Genomic DNA, 20,289 nt, shown 5'->3' with positions numbered 1-20,289 from the left:
AGGCCGCCATACACCAGGAGAGGGGCTAGTGCAAGTTCTATTTTAGCTATAGATGGATGCTGGGAGGGGAAGCCGCAGACGGAGCCTTCACCGACAACCACTATAGGCCACCTGTGCTGGGAGCGGGGGGCGCAAACGCCGCCTTACACCAGGAGAGGGGCAGAACAGTAGCAGCAACAAAATCAAAGAACCGGCACAACCGAGTTGGCCGCTTAACATAGGCAGGTTACAGATGCCGGGAGAGGACTAGCAATGTAGCCTTCACCAACAATGCAACTATAAACAGACTGTTACTCACGTGCAGCGCACAGCACCGGGAGAAGGAGCGAGCATGCTACCTAGACCGGCGCTTGTAACAGCTGGGAGTAAACTTCATCAGCCGAGGGAAAGAAAAAAGGTTACATACCTCTCGGCAGTTCGTTGCAGTCTCTGAAGGGCGAGCAGCTCGCAGCCTCGACGGGACGTCGCGAGACCACCAGCAGCGAACGATGAAGTAAAAATTGGTTTTAGAATTCGTCTCATATGCAGACGCAGTAACTTACCTTGCGCAGCGAGAAGATGAAAAGGACTGACCTGCTGATATTGCCGGAAGTATATAGGCTCTCCGGGGTCAGCAGGGGGTCACGAGTGACGTTGTTGGTATAAACACTCGACCTGCGCATGCGCAAGATGTATCATCCAGTGCTTGAAAGCACCGCCTCTGGCGGTCAGTAAGGATGAAATAGAACACATGAAGCTTGCTCCAACTTCCCTCTGAAATTACACAGCCAACACTGACAAGATTTCAATGTCATCTTTAAACTCTTCCCTGCCATTGCTTTCCCCCAGTTGTTTAAGGGATCTGTCATGCTCTGTGTTTTTGGTTCTGTATTTTATCATTCTGATTTCTATCACATGTTCTGCTTTAGTAAATGTTGTGGTTGATCTTGCTTCTGGTTTTATTATGTCAAGCCTGATCCCTTGTGCTTTCTTTAAAGCTTACCTACTGTTCTTGTTTTACGCCTTCATTTAGCTCATCACCACCACCTGTCCATTTATTAGTCATTTGCTCCCTCAGTATAAATTAGGTTTCTTTTGCATTTCACTAGATCCTTGTGATTATTCTCTTTGTGATTGTGCACCTCTGTCAGTTGTTCAGTCTGTTGTGTGCTGTCATTGTACTTTGTTTTCTTATTAATCCTGTTTAGTTTCTTGGTTTTCCTGCCTAAGCAGCATCTTTAGTTTATATCAATAAAGACGCTGTTTCTTTTGCCTGTAAGTCTTGTAGTTGGGCCCCATTTCCTCCTAGCACCAGCTTTGAATCGTGACAAGAATAAAAGAAGTAAATAAAAAGACACAGAGAAGTATAATATATCAAATCAGAACATTTTAATCTTGAGAATATATAAAAAAGGCAAAAACTACAGAAATTTCATTCAGACCTCTTAAAACAGTCAAATAAACATTATCATTCTGCTTCTTCTCATAATTAGAAATCATTACAAAAAAAACCATTAGAAATCAAATTAGAAAAATCAGACACCTTCTGTTAGTCAAGTGGGATCTGTTTAGTGATGAGTAAAGGGCAGATTGCTTTGATAGCAGCTGTAACTATTTAGATTTGGAGGGCATTCAAAGCAACAGGAAAAGATGTTTGATTTCAGTCGTATTCACCGAAATCGTCAAAAAAAAAGGAAAGAAAAGAAGATCATCATTGGTTCGCTCTCTGGATGCAAATCGTTGGTGTTGTTTGTTTTCGTTTCCACTCCAAGACTACAGTTATTAAGTTATTGTTATTTATATTGCTGAAAGTCTTTTTAATACAATCACATTTCCAGATTTTGAAATTCACATTTTCCATCTACCAACTTGGAAAAATATGTTTTGATCTTTGATCTCAGTGGGCTATCCCTTGAAGTTACATTAGAGAATTTGGCAATTATTTGCTCTTTGGCTCCCCCTACAGTTGTGGGATGCAACACCGCGGTCATAAAAACAAAACTCCGTGTGAGCCCTGCACACATACATCCATACACATGAATCTGTTGTCATGTTGAAGAGGTTGTGAACTGTGGTTCCATAGGCACTGAAAGGCAGATTCATGCCCAGTAATGCGCATTACAAAAGTCAGTGTACTTCAAAATGAGTCAGAGAAACTTTTAGGCTTCACACTCACTTCTCATGCTGCTTTAAAGGAATTTTTAAACATCTTGAGTCTAACATTTGCTTTATGAACAAGAATTACACAAAAAACACAATAAAACTAGTAAACTGTATTTGCTCATTAAGTATGAACCAATAGCCAGATGCTCATTTAATAATTGTATTCATTCAAATAACAAATATGAAAATGAGTTAGACTAACTGGTCTCAATAATAATCTAAGGTAATAATCTACTGCCATGTTTACTGACTGTACGCGCTGCATATAATTATAGTATAATAAATCCATGTATAGTGTTGTTAAGGTTTTTTGTAAATACATTTTCTTAAATTGCGAAATTCAAAAAATATGTGTTTGAGTCGGTATGGTCGTAGTGGTGTGCAAAGGGTCTTCCTGTGCTTGTGATTGCGGAGTCAAGAGTTTGACCCAGCAAGCAGTATTTATGTTAAGCAAAGGTGATCGTGTAGCTTCATTTTTGCCTCCAAACTTCACAACAATTATCATGAACCTTTATTATGTTATTAATACTTATAAATGTATAAGCGTCACACTGTAAGAATTTACACTACTCAAATGCTGCAGATTTTTCTGTCAATATCCAGATTGTCTGTTGATAATATTTTTTTTTTTTAAAACAATAAATTATATTAAAAAAAAGGTCTCACAGTGAGATCCTGTACCAAAGAACTTGCCAACCACCTATGATTTTACCATCTTTTTGTCATCTCAGACAGCGAAACCATTTCTTTAACTGTGTGATACAGTATTGTGATGACAATGCAAACGTCTGCTTGTTTAGTTTTGTCATATTTTCTTTCATTCCATACTTTCTTTACTAATGATTTTACATGCACCATGTTGGAAATAATAATGATAACAATAATAATAATAATAATAATAATAAAGACCCAATATCTCTTTAATGATCAATGGCTCTCAAAAATATGTGCTTTTTGGATAATAGAATCACAGCACTTTTACCTAACTGATTTTTCTTTAATTACGTACAATAATATCTGCTTCCAGATATAGATATATATATATATATATATACACACGCATATGTATAAAGCATGGAATTTTAATTTTAAAACTCTTCTTTTATTCACTTTATTTCTGCCTGCTCTAAATGTTATGGCTCCAGAGCCACAAAGCCTCGACCTACTTAATGAAACATTATGTAACAAAACAAAATAGGAAGCAAAAGCATCATGTGACGTAGGTCTGTGTTACAGCTATACGATAATATTGCAAATGAGAAAAGACCAACTGAGTTGATATAGGAATAACGAGTGTTGAATCTGACCAAGTTGTTGTTGCTTGTGGGTCTTTCCATCACACTTCCGCACTCACGCTGACATAAACAAGAACACTTAGGCCCACCGATGCACAGACTGCACAGATTCTCTTGCACGTCTGTAATTTACTCTTCAGAAATGTTTCCATCGGATGGCGGAGAGGATGGCATGGATGAAGTAAAGGAGTGTGGCAGCGAAAGCAAACACCTGAGACACACAAACAAAAATTAGCACGAAGCATAAAAGTAAAACTCCTGCATCAGCGTCAGAAACACTGTTACTCCTATTTGTCACTGTGTTTTTAACATAACGGGACAAAGAAAAGACGGATATTTTGTCTCTTGCCACGACTGTCATGTATGGTAGCTTTAAACCGAGCTCCTGATTAACTGAATAAATCAAGTGGGCGCCGAGAAGAACGAGATGTTTTTCATTCAGTCAGAAGAAAAGAAGGATCGTTTATCACCTTCATAGAATCAAGCCGTTTTTCCAACCTCTAGGCATGCGTTAAAGGATAATAATGCCCCACAAGACATGCACAGCCAGAATTAATTGATACTGTGAGGCCAGGTTGCCTCAATGTTAAGTTAATTAATTCCTTATTAAGGGCACTTCAAAGTACATTACACTGCCTATGACATGAACATCAAAGGGAAAAAAAGTTGAGGCCATTGCTTTATTTTTTCAATAATTTTCAAGTTAATATGTAGTTTTTCAAAAGTCATAACTTTGTGTTTGACTAATGTATGAAACTACTGCTACTGTCTCATAAGATTCTGATGGAACAGAGACATCAGGAAACTTTGATACCGCCTTTAAACAAGAGATTTCTTTTCAGTTCACTTATCTCACAGATCACTTCAGCTGCAGCTACGAGCCAAAAAGCTAATTCTGTACCAACAAAATTCAAAGCCAATAGCATAAGTTACAGTTAGCAAACAGGAAATAATTCCACAGAACGTTTGACAATGAGAGCAGCTTCCTATACAGCCATGACATTGTCCCCACATAAATGTGACAAAATTTAAGAAACAATGACGAATCATGTCCTATAAGCAGCAGCCCAGAGTAGCCAGTTAGACAGCAAGAAGGATGATTGCATGTGGCTTTCATGGAATGATGAGACAAAACAATCAAAGTATTCACAATAATTTAAGTTCATAAGTTTATTAGTTACTCACCACGGCAGAAATATCAATCTGGTAGAGTCTTAAATTTCCACCTTTCCTCAAGATTGTGATGTAAGCCAAGACCACTCCTGCACTGAGGTAGAACAGCACTGCCAAGCCATGGTAAACAAAGTCCTGCACACACAGTGAAAATTTTACAACACTGGAGCAAAGCCTATCATCCTCTCTTTTAGTTTTATCCAGTGTCATCAATCTTTTTCTCTTACAGCAGCAGCCCAGCCAGAACTGCTATTATGACACCCAGCACCAAAGATGATCATCCAGAGGAAGGTCATGACGAAGCAGAAGATGGAGACGAACATCACCCATCCCAGAGGGTTTGGTGGACTAACGTGGGTCGACGCTACCAGGATCCACACCAAACCCCCAAACACCTGCAAGCAAGAATTGCAGAGATCCAATTAAAATGTCTGAAATGTATTTGTTTATGCAGAGTCAAACTTGACTTTATGGCTATCGAGACTAACTTTTGTTTATGATGTCATTTCAACAGGTTTATGATCGGGAACATTTATCTGTGCTTGTTCAGCTGAGTATTGAGTATTGAATATATGAGGAGCTACAAGGAAGAATCTTCCATTTTATCATACACAACGTTGTCAACCAGGCTCCAGGACACACAGCAGAATATACCTCAGGATGAAATCTGGATTCTGGAGATAATCTAGTTCTTTCCAATGGCAGGAAAACCTGCTATGACACAGTAAATTGGACCTAGTTGTTTTGGACCAACTAAGAAGCCGGAAGGAGGCTTTATCCTTTATCCAGCCAGTTGCTGATCTGGCCATTGACAAGCCTGCTTTGTAAACTGACCAGTGGGGGGAAATAGTAAGAACATGACACAAGTGGGTGGCAACCCACAGGAATGTTTGCACATAATTCTGTTTTTGGTTTAATGCTATATCGTGAGGTATTGTATACCCTAGTACCATCAGACCAGCAGGTATAGTGAATATCTTCTAGGCCTTATCAAATTAAACAACCACAAATGTTCCAGGTATCCAGCTTTGGATTTTAAGTGTCAAGTCAGCTGCTGTCATGATACAGTTACATGGGGTTTTTAACCCCTCTGAGACCTGTTGTCCTGGCGCCCCTAATGCCACGACTTGTTGTATCTCATTGATCTCTAGTTGTGATAGTAGATTCTGTTTGCAAATATTGGAACACTGAGTTAAAAGTAGTTTCTTTGCTAGCTTAGATGTTCGGTTTCAAAGTAGCCATAGTTCCTACACCCTGTGCATTTAGCCCCTCTTATTAGGACCGGTTGTATAGTAGAACCATATTCATGAATGTATTTCATGGTCTCTGTTCAAGTCCATGACTCACTTTTTCAAGTAGCTCTCTTCCTGTGACCCCTGTCCCCCAACATTTGATGCGAACCTTGTTAGTGAACAAACACGAGTGGGGCATGAATATTTCACAAAATGTCAAACTAAATACTTAAACTGATGTTTAATAAGTGCAATATTTGGACCTGGTGGAGAAATCATTAAAGAGAACATATAGCTATTCTAGAATGAATGCCAGTCTATGTGAATGTGTAAACATGTCTCAAGCCTGAGCAGCTTCTAACTAGGTCAGGTATAAAAACCCTTATCTTTCCTTTGGTTTTTCCATCTCTACTCTTTTCTACTCTGTATAAACCAAATCAATGATGAAGCAACAGTGGACAACCATCTTGTAGATATAAAATCCTGCCTGAAGCAATTTTTTTTTTTTTTATCTCACACCTTTCAGCTCTTCAGTCTGGCTCCCCAAATGACTTTTTTTTTTTTTTTTGTTAAATCTAAACAGTGATGAAATTCTTCTACCATGAAGCTAGCAAACATAATTACCGAGGCTTCAGTTATTTTTACTGTTTAGGCATCCTCCATTGCCATTATTTTGATTTGGACATGCCCACGTTGTGAACTAAACATTACCTGGGAGTGGATCAATTTAATCAACTCGGCATGGATAAGTCATACTGTCGTAAATGTACAGGTTTCACATTTACTGTTAGCTTCCGCTAGAATAACTTTGTGTAATACCATTTTTCAAGCTACAATAAATGAGTCACTATCAGTACAATAAACTTTTACACAGAACAAGCCCCAGTGAATAAACACAAAACTGAAATCTTATCACACCCAACAAATATATGAAAAGATTTGAGAAAAGTTGAGTGAAACACAGTCGGCAAATGACAAATCAGCTGCAACAAAGGTGTTATCTCTGTAACTGTTGACTAAACAAACACTTCTATTTTTCTCCTGCATGGGTAGGGTTTAGATTGCCAGGTTACCAAAGTGTCAACAATGTCCATTTTTACTTAACTCCCTGGAATTCTTTGTTTAAACTGTGTCATACCCAAATGATTACTATCGAAAGAATTTTTTTTAAAAGGTGCATAATGATCGCCTAACCCTATCTTTATTTTAGGCATTTACAGCAGTTGAGTCATACCTGATGCAATGTCAAAGTTTAACAACCCTCCCTTGGTACAGAAGTATTAGTTAAGGACAATTCATCATCACTACTGAACTGTGTCTCGTGTTTGAAACAAAACTAGATCTGCCTGACGCTTAGCACAGTGAAGAAATTCTAATAAAATCATTGCTTTTGAACATCTCAGTAACAGCAATGTACATGTTGAGGGCTGAGACATGCCTCACATGCAGCTCATGTGGATGCTTTAATCTGTCAACATGGCAGCTGAAATGAAAATCAGTTTTTTTAAGTGGGACAGTGAACATTTAAAGGCCTGAGATAAGGGATGGTGGTCTTGTTTAATAGAGTCTTCAGTGACTTAAAAAACATTGGGGTAGATTTACCAACACAGATTTGGCATTAAAAATTACTGCTGATATTTATTGACTAAGAGTTGTTGCATATGTGTTTTTATGGGAGTTTCCCTTTCAGAGTGAAAAATTTGGAGAGGAGAGAACTTAAATGGATCACACAGTATGATTTGCTAAACTTTGGGTTTTCAATTCATTACTAATTGCTTGATTATTTTGTACCAGAAAAAAGGAAATGCAGATGCACTAGTGTTGCTCAATGTTGGCAGGAGAAGTGGATCTGTAAATGTAGGAATTCTCCTTCCATGCAAATTCATTAAGAATGCTAGAAGAAGATGTTTGTAGAACGGCTGCCTTCTTAACTAACTGAAGGAAATAACACAGAATGTTTCACTGCAAGGAGTCATGTTTTTTGCCCATTCTTAGTTTGTTCTGTTTTAGTAGACACACAACATATCTGGACCCTTATCTTCCACATATTTATCTGCATTGCGCCCGAGTGCAGAGAGATACAATGTTACCAAATGGGAACGATACAGCAATGAATTATATTTACATGCCTTCATTTTCTGGAATAATTTCCACGCTGTTTACAGATACCCGAGGGCTAGACAGTAGGCTGCGGAGATAGCGGGCTGGAAGGTAAGTCCAAAGGCTTTCCTGTTTCTAGTATTTGGCATTTAATGAATCTTCTTCACTTATACGCACACAAATTCCTCATCCTGCTATACTTATCATAATCCTGATGTTTTAAGCCCTGTTCTAAACGGGCTGTTTTAGTGTCAGCAGCGTTAAAACCGACTGAGCTGCTGCAAGCCATCCCGCATTCAGCAAGTGGGCCACAGACGCATCCGATGAACACCACGGGAACACAGCAGTGAAATGAGTGAGTGAAACAAAAAGACTACGGCCCTTCCAACTTTCTAAGTTAGTATCCCTAAGTTGTCATATTATGTGTAAATACTCCTGGAATCGCAGCACAGTAGCTGCAATTTGGCTGAATTAAAATACATGAGCACAGACAGAGAAAAGCAAACAGATGGCAATGTTATTTCCCCACTGTTGTGAGGACATTTCCATAATAATAAAAGGCGTGCAAAGTGCCATAACACTCTCATGTTAGTCCTTGCAGCCAACCACAAAGCATTTAATGTGCCATGTTTGATAAGGCAAAGGTCCCAGATTGGGCCAGCACTCAATGGGTTCCCACATTTCAGATAAAGTAAGCTTCAGTATCAGTTTCCACTGGAGGCGAGGGCTTGTGGAAAGTTCCGTATGTACTCAGTACTATGTACTGGAGTTATGACCAGTTTGTTAGGTAAGTGAAATAAATAATATCAAGATACTGCAAGTGCACAAACGGTCTCTAACTTGTCTTGGTAGCGAGTGTCAGACTTTGTCACTTTTTATTCCTCCTCATATTTATAAACTCTCATATACGAGGTTCTGGGAGCCATTCTGAATTTACATTTTTTAATTCATGTGACGTGGATTTTAAAAAGTTTAGTTTCTCATTTGTCATTTAGGGGGGAATATGCTTGATTGATCATCACCACAGTGTCAGATTTCTCAGCTTTCAGTAAGGGATTAAATTAGTTTTTATCATGGATATTTTTCCCATTCGTAGTTTCTAAACAAAGTTAGTTGAGTATCTTATGTAGACTGGCATCAGTTCCTCATTTCTCAAAAAATAATTAGCAAAGAGTCAAAGTAGATTGATGGTGAACTGAGCATCAAGAGACCTGGCTGTCCTTCTCTTCATAACAGCTATGAATTCTATGCACATGGAAATATTCAAAATGCTTCTAGAAACTAGGATACTAGAAACAGGACAAATGCATCTTCTCTTAGATTTTTTTGTGTGGAATTTTGCCCCTCATTGTCCATTGATGCTACCACAGGACACTACAGTTTATAAAAGGCTTGACGGGGAGAAGAAAAGTTGACCGCATTCTTTCTTCGATTAGAAACAGAGACACAATACGAGGGAAATATGAGAGGTGAACAGATGATGGTGCACCTCCCACATGAGGACTAGCCTTCACTGTCTCCCTTTCCACCGTGCATGACACATTTAATAAAGATTATCCTAGACTACCATATTTATTGGAGAATGAATTCAAGTAACACATTTTAGTCCTTAAATAATAAAAGCAGAATTCTTTATATTTAAGTGTACAGACATTTTTGGCGTAAAATACATTTTTGCTTGCCTTTCAAATGTAAAATGTACAGCAGAGGCTCTAAACAGCAACAGTTTTCATGCTGTGCACCATTTACTTTTCTTGTATGAAATGATTATATTTAGTTTCAGTTTTGTTTATCATTAGGAATGGATGACTTGTTTTACTCATGCCTTTTGGACAAAAAAGCCTAACTGATTGCTGTCATAGTTGTGGCAGTTTATATTAATTTGATTCAAATAAAGAAAAGAAAATCATTTTGAAATTGTAACTGACAAATTTGAAAAATAATGATCTAAAATCCAAATAATTCCTCTATAAATGACTCAAATCAATACTCCCTTGTCTTCTGTTGTTTTCCCACTCACCAGTTCGGGCAGGTACAATATATCCGGGGCCGTTGTGCATATCCCCATCCCGCTGGGCAGGCTCCCGATAGACTGAGCAGTAGTTGCAGCCATCTCTGCTTGTTTCTTCTCCCTGTAGTCCCGAGTCAACAGCTAGTGCACAACCTGCTCTCTCCTCTAAACTAACGGCGCACCAGCAGGTGTAACTGACCCTTATAGGAGAGCCAGGTTAGCAGACAAACCCGTTCTGCTATTGTGGGTGAGAGATGCCTTCCCACAACAGCTCCTTGCTCTGAACAAACTAGACACACCCTTTTTCTTACAGCACCCAAGGCTGACTGGTGTTTAATGTGAGCTGGTGGCCTGTAACAGGCTTTTCCAAAAACCAGAGGAGGAATCTGGTGGCCTCAGGCTACAGTTAACCCTGATCAGCTTAGATATGGGCATTGTTGCAGTTGGTTAAAGAAACAGCTCACTAAGTTTTCAGGTTTCACTAAGTTTTACGACCCTTACTTTGTAGTAGCTGAGTGCATATAAACTCTGTTTGTATTGCACACACAGACTTTAACAGAAGTTTCTTTTCAAAATAGAGATGTTGATGGTAAGCTTTTGACTCAACACACTTTCCTTTGACCTCACAGACTCAAAGCTTTATTTTCAATTGATACCAGTTAACATTTTCATGTTAGTAGAAGCAGGTGTGTTTGTCAGCTGGTTAATTTCTTTTCATATGTTTTTTTTCTCTGTCCGACTCTTGTTCTCAATCCTGAATTCTAGAGGTGAGTCTCTCGTTACACAGGGCTGCGGCGGAGGCCAACCTCTCTTTCTTAACACCCGCTTCCCACATCTCGCTTGAAATTAATTAAGTACAAGTGGGCGCTGCTTCTCATGTGAAGTGAAAAGCCCACGAGTATTGCACTCAGTGCGTGCAGTCTAGCAGCCCTGATCGTTATTACCAGTTTGCTCATAATAATTTACTAAATGTCAGCTGATAATTTCAGGCCAATGCCTTGTTGTATCCATTACTGTGTCAAATATTGTCCAAACCAAAAGAAAGCGAATACATCACCATTCTGATATCTCTACTTGCATACAGCCATGCATTGTATCTATATACCAGCTATGTACTGAAGTGGACTTTAACCGATATTATGTACAGTAATGGTAGGTTTTAAGCAACTGAGCTTCGGAAATAGAAAAAAAGAGAAAACAACAAACCAAACCACGGGATGATTAAATCAGTATTATCTCTGTGACCAGGGATACAACTGTCTGAAAAGTTTAGGTTGGAGTTCCTTTATTATGTTATATACTTTTTCATCAGACAGATTTCAGTGCCCAGCAGGTACGTAGGCCTACAAGAAAATAAAAACAAATGTGATAAATTCCTCTTTTACTTGAGGAAACGAGAGACCCTAAACACAGAGATCCTTTTTCCTGTAAGATAAATGTAACATTTCAAAATAGAGAGAATCAGCTTTTTACAACAAGAAACTTAATCAGAGCTGTATTTAATGACGAGTTGATTCAGCTGTGACAAATAATTCATCAACTACATATATTCTGTTTCATATGACTCCCAAGAATATTTCCTCCATCTTTGCTCCCCACGTTTTGACTTTTTAAACAAGCAGAGTGCACATTTGAATGTCAAATTTATATATGTCTCATCATAGATATCGAACATATGTGAAAGATAAATCCTATTCAGAAATTTTGAACATGCATCCATACCACACATATAAAGTTTTAGTTTGCCTTAAACTAAGTAAATAGTTGGTCAAGGGGGAGAGTCATTGTACATGTATATTCTTTCTGTCAAAAAAGAGAAATCATGCAGAAAATAAAAGTTATTCTCCTTCCCCCCTCAAGTCTTATGGATATTCAAGGTTTAGAATGTTTGAGATTGAATATTAAATGTGTCATCAATGGCAAAATTATCTTTTAATTGAGCTCTGTATCACCATCTGATCCTCCACATTTACTAAACTTAAATTTGCACTCTGACTATTTTAGATATTGGAAAGTCTGTAGCAGGATTTATACAAACTGGTGGAGGGTGTACACAACGAGCACATAATAAGGAAGAAAACAAAGCCCACACTTATTTCAAGAAAATCAAAGAATGTAAACAGTTATTGAAGGTGATACAAAGCATGAAAAAAAACAACAAATGGACTCTTGTGGAGGAGATATCATCATGACATGTGACACAGTAGATATCTGTATTGAGACCCCTGTTATCCCCATATGTCTACTATAAATCTACTTTAAGAAGGTAAATTCGACCAGTGGCTCTTTTAACTTGGGGAAATTTAAAACATGCTTTGTAAAAACTTTGAACAGAGAGTTTAGAAGACATAGACAAGAAGATATAATGAAGAAATGCTGTTAAGGTGCATCATGGGAAATGTAGGATCTAGTGTGTGTCCAAATATGTGCATATTAGGTTACTTGGTAATTCTAAATTGACCCTAAGGGTGAGTGTGAGCATGCATAGTTTTTTTATCATTTGTCTCTCTGTGGCCCTGTGATGGAGTAGCGACCGGTCCAGGATGCATCCCGTCCCGCGCCCGATGACAGCTGGGATAGGATCTAGCGTCATTGTTTTAAACCTAACTCAGTCTATTATACAGCAGGAAGTTTCGAGAAAGAATATAGTGCATGTAAATGTATCACTTTGAAAAAAATACAATGTTGTGGCTGCTCCTAAATATTCAACTGGATCAGCGGTTTGATAAGTTATGTACACTCATCAACCAAATTTAATTCTGAAAAACACATCATATGAGCAGGTTCACCTCACAGAGTTGGTTCTGACCAAAGAAACATGGCCTTTCTCATTAAGAAAACCCTAAATTGGTGTCACTAAGGTGTCCAATGAACAATTTTTCATTAATTATGTGCCTGTCTTTTACCCATATCATCCATTTTGTTTAATACATTGGTTAAAAAAAACTGGCTCTTGCTGAAATGAAAATACGTAAAACAAAGTAATTCTGCGTTTAGGACAATGACAGGTTGTTTAATTTTCTCTTGTTCTTCATGTGTGGTGGCTTGATGTTCTGTTTTAGGACCTCTTCCATCGAATGGCAGAGAAAATGGTGTGGAGGAAGTAGAGAAGAGTGGCCACAAAGGACATCACCTAAAAACATGCACACAGACAGGTGATGGTCAGCCAGAGTCCAGAGGACGGTGGTTTTGAAATGCCTTCATACCACAATGCATTTTGAATGAAATATTTGTATAAAATTACACTTGAGCTCGAAAATCTGTGTTTAACATATCTGTTTGTAGTGGTTGGTTAAACGTTTATATATAGATAGCTGAAAATGACACAAACTGACTTCCACCTAAATGCCATGGTTTGTTTGTTTTTGCTTTTATTTTGTTCTCATTTTCATGTTTTGTCTTCTGTGTGTTCTGCGTTGGTTTCCCTTTAGTTTATTTAGATTTTATGATGCTTTGCTTTTACTCTCATGTTGAGTCAGTTCATGGTTTTCCAGCCTAGCTTCCTGCTCTTCTGACACACCTGGTCCTAGTTTCCAACTGCCACACCTGAGTTGGTTTAGTCATTACTTCCTCCACCATATATGAATCATGCGTTCAATTATTCCATGACAGATCTTTGTCCCCCCCAGCTTTACATATATTCATCAAGACAACTTTGCATCACATTAAGAATATTTCAGTAACAGTGATACCTGGTGGCCATTTTAAGTGCAAAAAATTAATGAAGGTGTGCCAGATACACCAGTGCACAGTACTGACTCTCCTTGCTATTGATTGATGGTGGAATAGCAAAAACAAACAAAAAAAAAAATTGTGTATGTCATACCACTGCAGCTATGTCCAGTCTGTAGTTTTTGAGTGCTTCAGGTGAAAACTGCCGAAGAACAGAACTGAGGATGGTGATGTAGGCCAGATCCACAGACGCACTGAGGTAGAAAACCACCGCCAAGAAATGAAAACCTGCATCCTGCAACAGGAGAAGTGGGACAGGAGGTTAGGGGAGTGAGAAAGATTAGGCAGAAAAAGAAGGGGGGGAAACTTCAAAGTAAACAGATTAGTGAAGAGAAGCAGAAAAACACAACAGTAAGTCAATACTGTCAAGTGAACCCCTTCTGCCTGGATCTTTGTGCCTATAGGTTGTTCTAAAGACAAGCCAGTGTCTGTGATGGTATAAGGGGGCATCTGTGTACATGACATGGATAACTTTTCAATATGTGAGGGTACCATTGATGCAGACATGAATATCAAAATCAGGAATATTTTAGAGAGATATGTGCTATTTCAAGGCAACACTTTTTTCTGCAAAATAAATGGTCATCACAGCATGACAGTGACAGAGCTCGTTCTGCACAATTTGTAACTGCTTCATAGACACAGGGTGTGTGTGTGTTTGACTGGCCTGCCTGTGCTCCAGATCTGTCTCCTACTGAAAATGTATGAAACATGAAGAGGAGAATCTGACGGCAACAGCTGCGGTCTGGTGTGCAACTGAAAGCTCGCTGTGCAGCAACAATGAACACAGATTCCTCTGAAAAACTGCAACAATTAGTATCCTCAGTTTACAGGCAATTAAAAAGCATAATTAAACAGAAGGCTGATGTAACAACAAATGTAAATATGCCTCTCTTATATCTTTTAGGAGTTTGTTGCTGTCATCTAATTCTAGATTTTATAATATATTTTTAATGCAATTAGGCTGGTCTGGGAAGACACTAAATCATTAGTGGTGTCTGTCAAATGTAAAATGACTGTATATTTTTATTTAACATTTTTATAAAACTCAACACAAGAGGGTTCCAGGTTTGATTCCTGGGTGGGGCCTTTCTGTGTGGAGTTTGCATGTTGTCCCCATGTATGTGAGGGTTCTTTCCCAGTACTCCGACTTCCCCCACTGTCCAAAAGCATGCATGTTAGTTTAATTGGTGATTCTAAGTTTACCCTAGGGGAAAGTGTGAGTGTGCATGGTTGTTTGTCTTATTTGTCTTATATGTTGGCCACCTGTCCAGGGTGTACCCCACCTTTCGTCCAATGACGGCTGGGATAAGCTCCAGCCCCCTGCGACCCTACAGTTAAGCGGGTATAGAAAGTGGATGGATGAATTGATTTTAAAAAAACTTCCATACTTTTCTGGAATTGTGGCTTGTGTGTCAGTGACAACTTATTGGAAGATTTAGACAACTTTGGGCAGAGCCAGTTTTGGGTGCTTTTTGCCATTTCAAGTCTTTGTGCTAAGCCAAAGCTAACCAGCTACCCGATGTAGCTACTCATAGATATTAGAGCTTAACACTTAACATCCACTTTTTTGCCAAAATGTTAGTCTTTTGCTTTACTTATTACCACCACTTGATGATTCTTTAATACACAGTTGGGGTTGATCTTGTCAGTACTGTGTTGTGAACAGTTGGAGGTAAGTCAACAATCAGTGGGCAATTACAATCTGAAGATACATGTCTGAAAAACATGGTTGCTGTAATATTTAATATTGGGGACAATGATCATTTAAGTATTAAGTACATTATTGTGACAACAGTTTCACAGTTTAAACCTATGTATGGAGGTTTAGAGCTTGACAGTCCTGTCCAGCCCTGAGCCTGTGTCCAAAAACTACACCACCTACACCAAGCCAGGCCTAAATGCCCATCCTAAAGCTTTTATAAAGGCTGAATAGAAGAAAACGTAGGGGGTCAAAGGGAGAGGTAAAAAAGTAACAAGATTTCTTCCCATATAAGTGGAGGATACATACGAATGCCCATTTCTTGGAATGATATGTTCGTTATATGTGCGTTTACTTTAGTATTCTGTCTGTTAATCCATTTAACAAATCAGTAAGAGATGGCTGTGTCTCACCAGTGATGGCCAGATTCCAGCCTGATTGCCTCCACAGAGGAAGATGAAGAACCAGAGCGTTGTCCCTACGAAGCAAAAGACGGACACGAACATCACCCAGCCCAAAGGATTTTCTGGTATGACTCGAGTTGATGCAACCAGGATCCACACTAGACCCCCAAACACCTGCAGGGTCACACAGAGGAGGTTGGTGGTCATGTATTATACTGAAAAAGACATGTCTGAAAACAGCTGGAAGGCCAGAAGAGATATTTCTGAGGCTTTAGTCATACATCTTTTTAACACTGATTTTGTTTTTTCATGTGGACAGAAAATTTGAGAACTTTATATTAAAACATAATAAATTGATGCAGCAAGTCAGACTATATTCTCTAATATGAGTCGGGATCTAAAACAGTTAGATCCCTAATTTTATGGTATTTGCTAGATGTTCTGTATCCGTGAGTTCCACGTGAGGGCACATAAATGCATGCTGAGGGTTACCTTTCTTCAGTGTATTGTCTCAGTTTCTTTCTCCTCCTTTGACAAACATTAAGCTTGAAAGCACATTTAGGGAGAGCGTGAAGCTTTAGTATTTGTCATTCTCATCACATTGGGCAATGCTATTTGCAATGATTCCTTATTTTTACGGAAAACATTTTTGACATATCACCATAGAACAACTTCATGTGTAATAAATAAATAAGATGGACCAAATATGAATTATTTCCTTTTTCTGGATGTTTGTCAACTGATTTTTATGGTATTTATTTTGTTTTCTATCTTCGCCTCCAGCATATCGTTCATGATGGTTTGTGCTGCAGCGGTGTAGTTTCCTGTTTGGGAATTGAATTGAACTAAATTGAATTAATGCAGCTGTTTAGTTTTTTAGGTCGTTTTGTTGTGCATGTGTGGTTCACGGTCACAGCTTTTTGAAGTACTTTAGTTGTACAAACTCACTGTTAAAGGTCAGAATAATACCTGTGAACACTTCTGAAATGGTCTATTTTGTCCTTTTTTTGAGTTAAAGGCTTCCCCCAGGCCCTCTTAATGTGTTTCATTAAGCAAATGAACATGAAGCCCTCAATTATCAAGTGTGCTGAAGTGGAGCCAGAGCAAACACCAGCAGGGGAATATTGGGATCCAAACTAGCAGCTTGCTAAACTGGTGAGGAAATTTCCTACAATTCCAACAACAACCGCTCCTTATTTGCTCCACAAGCACGGAGCATATACTTTACGCTGGGGGAAGAAAAACAATACGTTGTACTTGCATAGTGACAAGGGTATTTAGGGCAAATTTCAATTAGTTTAATTGAGCCAATCTGCTCTTTGCCTGCATTTATAAAATAAGTCAAATCAAAGCCTTGTCCTATTTTGTATCTTTTATCAGTATAATTTTTTTCTAACTGAATAAATACCAAGGTTATGAAATAATCCTGACCAGTTCTACTTTCATAATCTACTAATAATCTAAGTTCACCTTACATCCAATCTATTTAAATATAGTTATCTTATTCTAAAAATCGCTCTCTGTGAAACCAAGTTTCAATCAGCTGTGTAAACACACTGATCAAAGCCTGAACAATGTATTAATGATCTAATGCTTCTTCTTTTTCTTTGGAGCCCAGCAACCAACATTCAATCTGTCAGAAAAGAATGTGCCATGCCCTAAATCAAACAATGTGCCGGCAAATATTCCCCCACATTACATTCTTTTAAGTCCATGAATGCATTTTCTCATCTCTATGGACCATAACATGATGAGCAGAAAATTCTCTTAAGATTTTTTCTTCATTCCCGCTGTGAAAATAAAGTTATGTGAGCTAAAGTTAAATGTATCCACATAACATGAATAATTCTGTAATTTGCTTGTTGGAAAACATGCTTTCTGATCAACAGTAAGTCGGTAATAAAGTAAGTGCTGTCTGTCAATTCAGTTTCGCCTGCACCTTTTATGTTATAGTATTCCTCTTCGTATTCATCTCATTCTGAATTTCAAGCCTTTGAAGGGGTAAAGCCACAATAATGAAATATCTTAAGATCTGACTGTGGTGAAAGGAAAAAACAACCACAAGCACAATGCATCAAGAAATTTAGTAACAGAGCAAACAGACAGAGCAAACAGACAGAGCAACAGCCCGAGACTGTGAAAACATTGGATTACGAACACATGACGAGATATCAGCCCATAATTGTTATTTCTCCATATCAGATCTGTCTGTCCATATGTCAGTGACTTTTCATGTGAAAAGGAAATGCTCCATGGCTCAGTGAATTCCTTCCAAAATGTTATGTTGTCCTGCCACCTGATCCTGAAATGTTAGCAGTTACAGTATAATGTATTTTATCTGATCTTTAGTAGAGGGAAGATGATTTTGAAAAGTCACCTTTTCCGTGTTTTCTGATTTCTCCCAACTGTCATAAAAAGCAGCTGCCATTAAAAGATCGAAGCTTTGTCATACTTTGGCAGGGTGCGTGCATTAAAAACACCTTGGTTAATGAAAGGTATTAAAAATTGTTTGGATAAGGTTACACTTTAAAAACAACTTGGGTGTTCTTCCCTCAGTTTGGTCTGTTTTGGCAGACTTCCTGGCTTGCACTGAAATGGACAGAAAAGTTTTTCAGTGAGTTTCCTTGTTTGCTTTTTTTCTCCCATGAGACACAATTAAAGGACCCTGTGTTGTGTAGAAGTTTGAGAAAACGTCACCACTTCCCACTCGATACCTCAGTAAACATTATCATATAGTTTATGTTCTCATTCACTAGTTTTTTTAGTCTTTATCATAAATTCCAAGTGGATGATGTCATGGTGGCCATGTCCATCAACTGTATTCGGTCTCAGTTCCCCCTTCTGAACCTTCTTTGTTTGACTTTGCTTCCCATTCAACTTCCTCCTCTGAAAACAAATGTAGATTCATTTTGCTCTTCTATCATCCCTGTCCTATTTCATATCCGTGGTGGTTTCAGTAATCAGTACCTGCACATTTCCATTCCTTTGCAGCAGGTCATTTTCTGAAAAGGTGCAAGCCAGCGAGTAAACTGGGAGCTGGTGGCTGGTTTAGATTTACACCTCGCTCTGCAACTATATTTGTGTACCACAGGTGTTTTTCCACCTGTGTCACAAAGATTTAATCTTCCATGCCAAGAAAAACAGTTTAGGTTCGCTATTTACACCTTTGATTACAACCTAAACTTCAGCTACTAAAAAGGAGTATAAGTTTCCATCAGAAAGCAAAAAAAAAAGCCGTTGCTTTACTTGAAAAAGGATTCCAGACAGTTTTATGTTTTTATAGGTCAAAATCTTTTATATAGTATTTCTAAAAAAGTAGTGGTAATGGCTGCGAAAAATGCCATATGCCTGTTTTTGTCAAATTTGATAATTGATTTTTAACTTTTAGCAAGTAGCTGGTTGATATATGTGTATCTTCTGGACATTGCTTTACTGTAAGCTGCAGAACTTTAAGGTTTTGCCCTTTCTTCAGTTGCAATTTTGAAGTCCTTAAACAGTTCTATGTCAGTCTGTGTTTGAGAACAGCTGCAGATGTTTAAGGTTATTCCTTTTAAAATTGAAACTTTGTCACAAAGATGTCCCTTGGATTTTAAAAGATAATTATTTACCATTACAAGATACTGTATTATGAACTCTTTTCAGTTCATTTCACCACCATCAACTACTATGATCTCAATAATATACAACGAGTGGAGGAGGCAGTTAGAGAGACAAGGAAAAAGGATCATAGTGATGCTAACTTGAGTGAATAAAAATTATTCTTAAAGACAACAGCAAAAAGGGAAGGGGAATAAAATCATTTCACTGTCATAATGAAGACAGTCGAGATTAAATCAAAAAGAAGAGAGAGAAAATTAAATGAGGAGGAGGATCCCCCACAACAATAACCTAACAAAAATGACAAATGAGAAACTCACAAACTCAGGGATGAAGAAGAGGTCGGGAATGGTCGTGAAGATCCTGCCACCCGTGGGTAGAACATCACCTGATGTGGTGGAGGCCATAGTCCAAAATTCAGTGTATGTATGTGTGTGTGATAACCCCTACAATGAGAAGCTTAACTTGTCTTAATCAGCTTTATAAGGGAAAAGGCTGTCTTACTCTCCTGTTCTTTCTTCTCCTGCACCTCCCTCCGTTTATCCTCCACTCCACCTACCCATCCATTCCCAAACTACCTGTTTGACAGGTGCTTTTTGGCTTTGTTTGTGCAACCAGAGTATGTATATGGTCTCTGTGTGTTTTGTGAGTGCTTATGTGTGCAGATTCCGTGTGTGCCCCTATGTGTTTGTGTACACACCACTAAAAATGGCAATGGCCCCATTTACACACATACAAAAAAGTGGCTTTAAGATTTAAGAGCTTTTCTTGGTTTTACTTTAGTTTCATCAGTATTTTTACATAATTTTTATAGTTATACCTCAGTTTTTTTCTTTTATTGTGTGGCAGTCTGTTCCAAAAAGTCCAAGACAAAACTCCACCAAATAATATGCTGACTGTA

The 20,289-nt window shown here is 38.3% G+C and overlaps 2 protein-coding genes across 2 annotated transcripts; both read right to left on the bottom strand.

Annotated features, from left to right (window-relative positions):
- Positions 1 to 1,353: 1,353 nt before the first annotated feature.
- On the bottom strand, positions 1,354 to 10,179 carry LOC142396804 (myelin and lymphocyte protein-like). Its single transcript, XM_075479915.1, has 4 exons — positions 9,963 to 10,179; positions 4,838 to 5,005; positions 4,623 to 4,745; positions 1,354 to 3,648 (listed from the first exon to the last, which is right to left on the bottom strand). Exons 1-4 carry the CDS (start codon positions 10,053 to 10,055, stop codon positions 3,574 to 3,576), a joined length of 459 nt encoding a protein of 152 aa, XP_075336030.1. The 5' UTR covers positions 10,056 to 10,179; the 3' UTR covers positions 1,354 to 3,573.
- A 1,257-nt stretch (positions 10,180 to 11,436) lies between these two features.
- LOC142396798 (myelin and lymphocyte protein-like) lies at positions 11,437 to 19,905 on the bottom strand. Its single transcript, XM_075479900.1, has 4 exons — positions 19,709 to 19,905; positions 15,801 to 15,965; positions 13,780 to 13,920; positions 11,437 to 13,086 (listed from the first exon to the last, which is right to left on the bottom strand). The coding sequence occupies exons 1-4, from the start codon at positions 19,793 to 19,795 to the stop codon at positions 13,012 to 13,014; spliced, it is 468 nt and encodes a 155-aa protein (XP_075336015.1). The 5' UTR covers positions 19,796 to 19,905; the 3' UTR covers positions 11,437 to 13,011.
- Positions 19,906 to 20,289: the final 384 nt, after the last annotated feature.

The sequence above is a fragment of the Odontesthes bonariensis genome, chromosome 2 (assembly GCF_027942865.1).
Source record: "Odontesthes bonariensis isolate fOdoBon6 chromosome 2, fOdoBon6.hap1, whole genome shotgun sequence".
Classification (NCBI taxonomy): domain Eukaryota; kingdom Metazoa; phylum Chordata; class Actinopteri; order Atheriniformes; family Atherinopsidae; genus Odontesthes; species Odontesthes bonariensis.
The sequence above is the reverse complement of the archived record's forward strand: the minus strand, read 5'-3'. Positions and strand labels throughout refer to the sequence as shown.

Excerpts from the sequence above, each read along its gene's own strand:
- LOC142396804 (XM_075479915.1), bottom strand. The coding sequence starts at position 10,055 with ATGGCTGCAACTACTGCTCAGTCTATCGGGAGCCTGCCCAGCGGGATG. Across the intron at positions 4,746-4,837 it reads GTTCTGGCTGGGCTGCTGCT|GACTTTGTTTACCATGGCTT; the intron begins GTAAGAGAAAAA and ends CTGTGTGTGCAG. Across the intron at positions 3,649-4,622 it reads AGATTGATATTTCTGCCGTG|GTGTTTGCTTTCGCTGCCAC; the intron begins GTGAGTAACTAA and ends TGTGTGTCTCAG.
- LOC142396798 (XM_075479900.1), bottom strand. The coding sequence starts at position 19,795 with ATGGCCTCCACCACATCAGGTGATGTTCTACCCACGGGTGGCAGGATC. Across the intron at positions 15,966-19,708 it reads TCTTCTTCATCCCTGAGTTT|GTGTTTGGGGGTCTAGTGTG; the intron begins GTGAGTTTCTCA and ends GTGACCCTGCAG. Across the intron at positions 13,087-13,779 it reads GACTGGACATAGCTGCAGTG|GTGATGTCCTTTGTGGCCAC; the intron begins GTATGACATACA and ends GCATGTTTTTAG.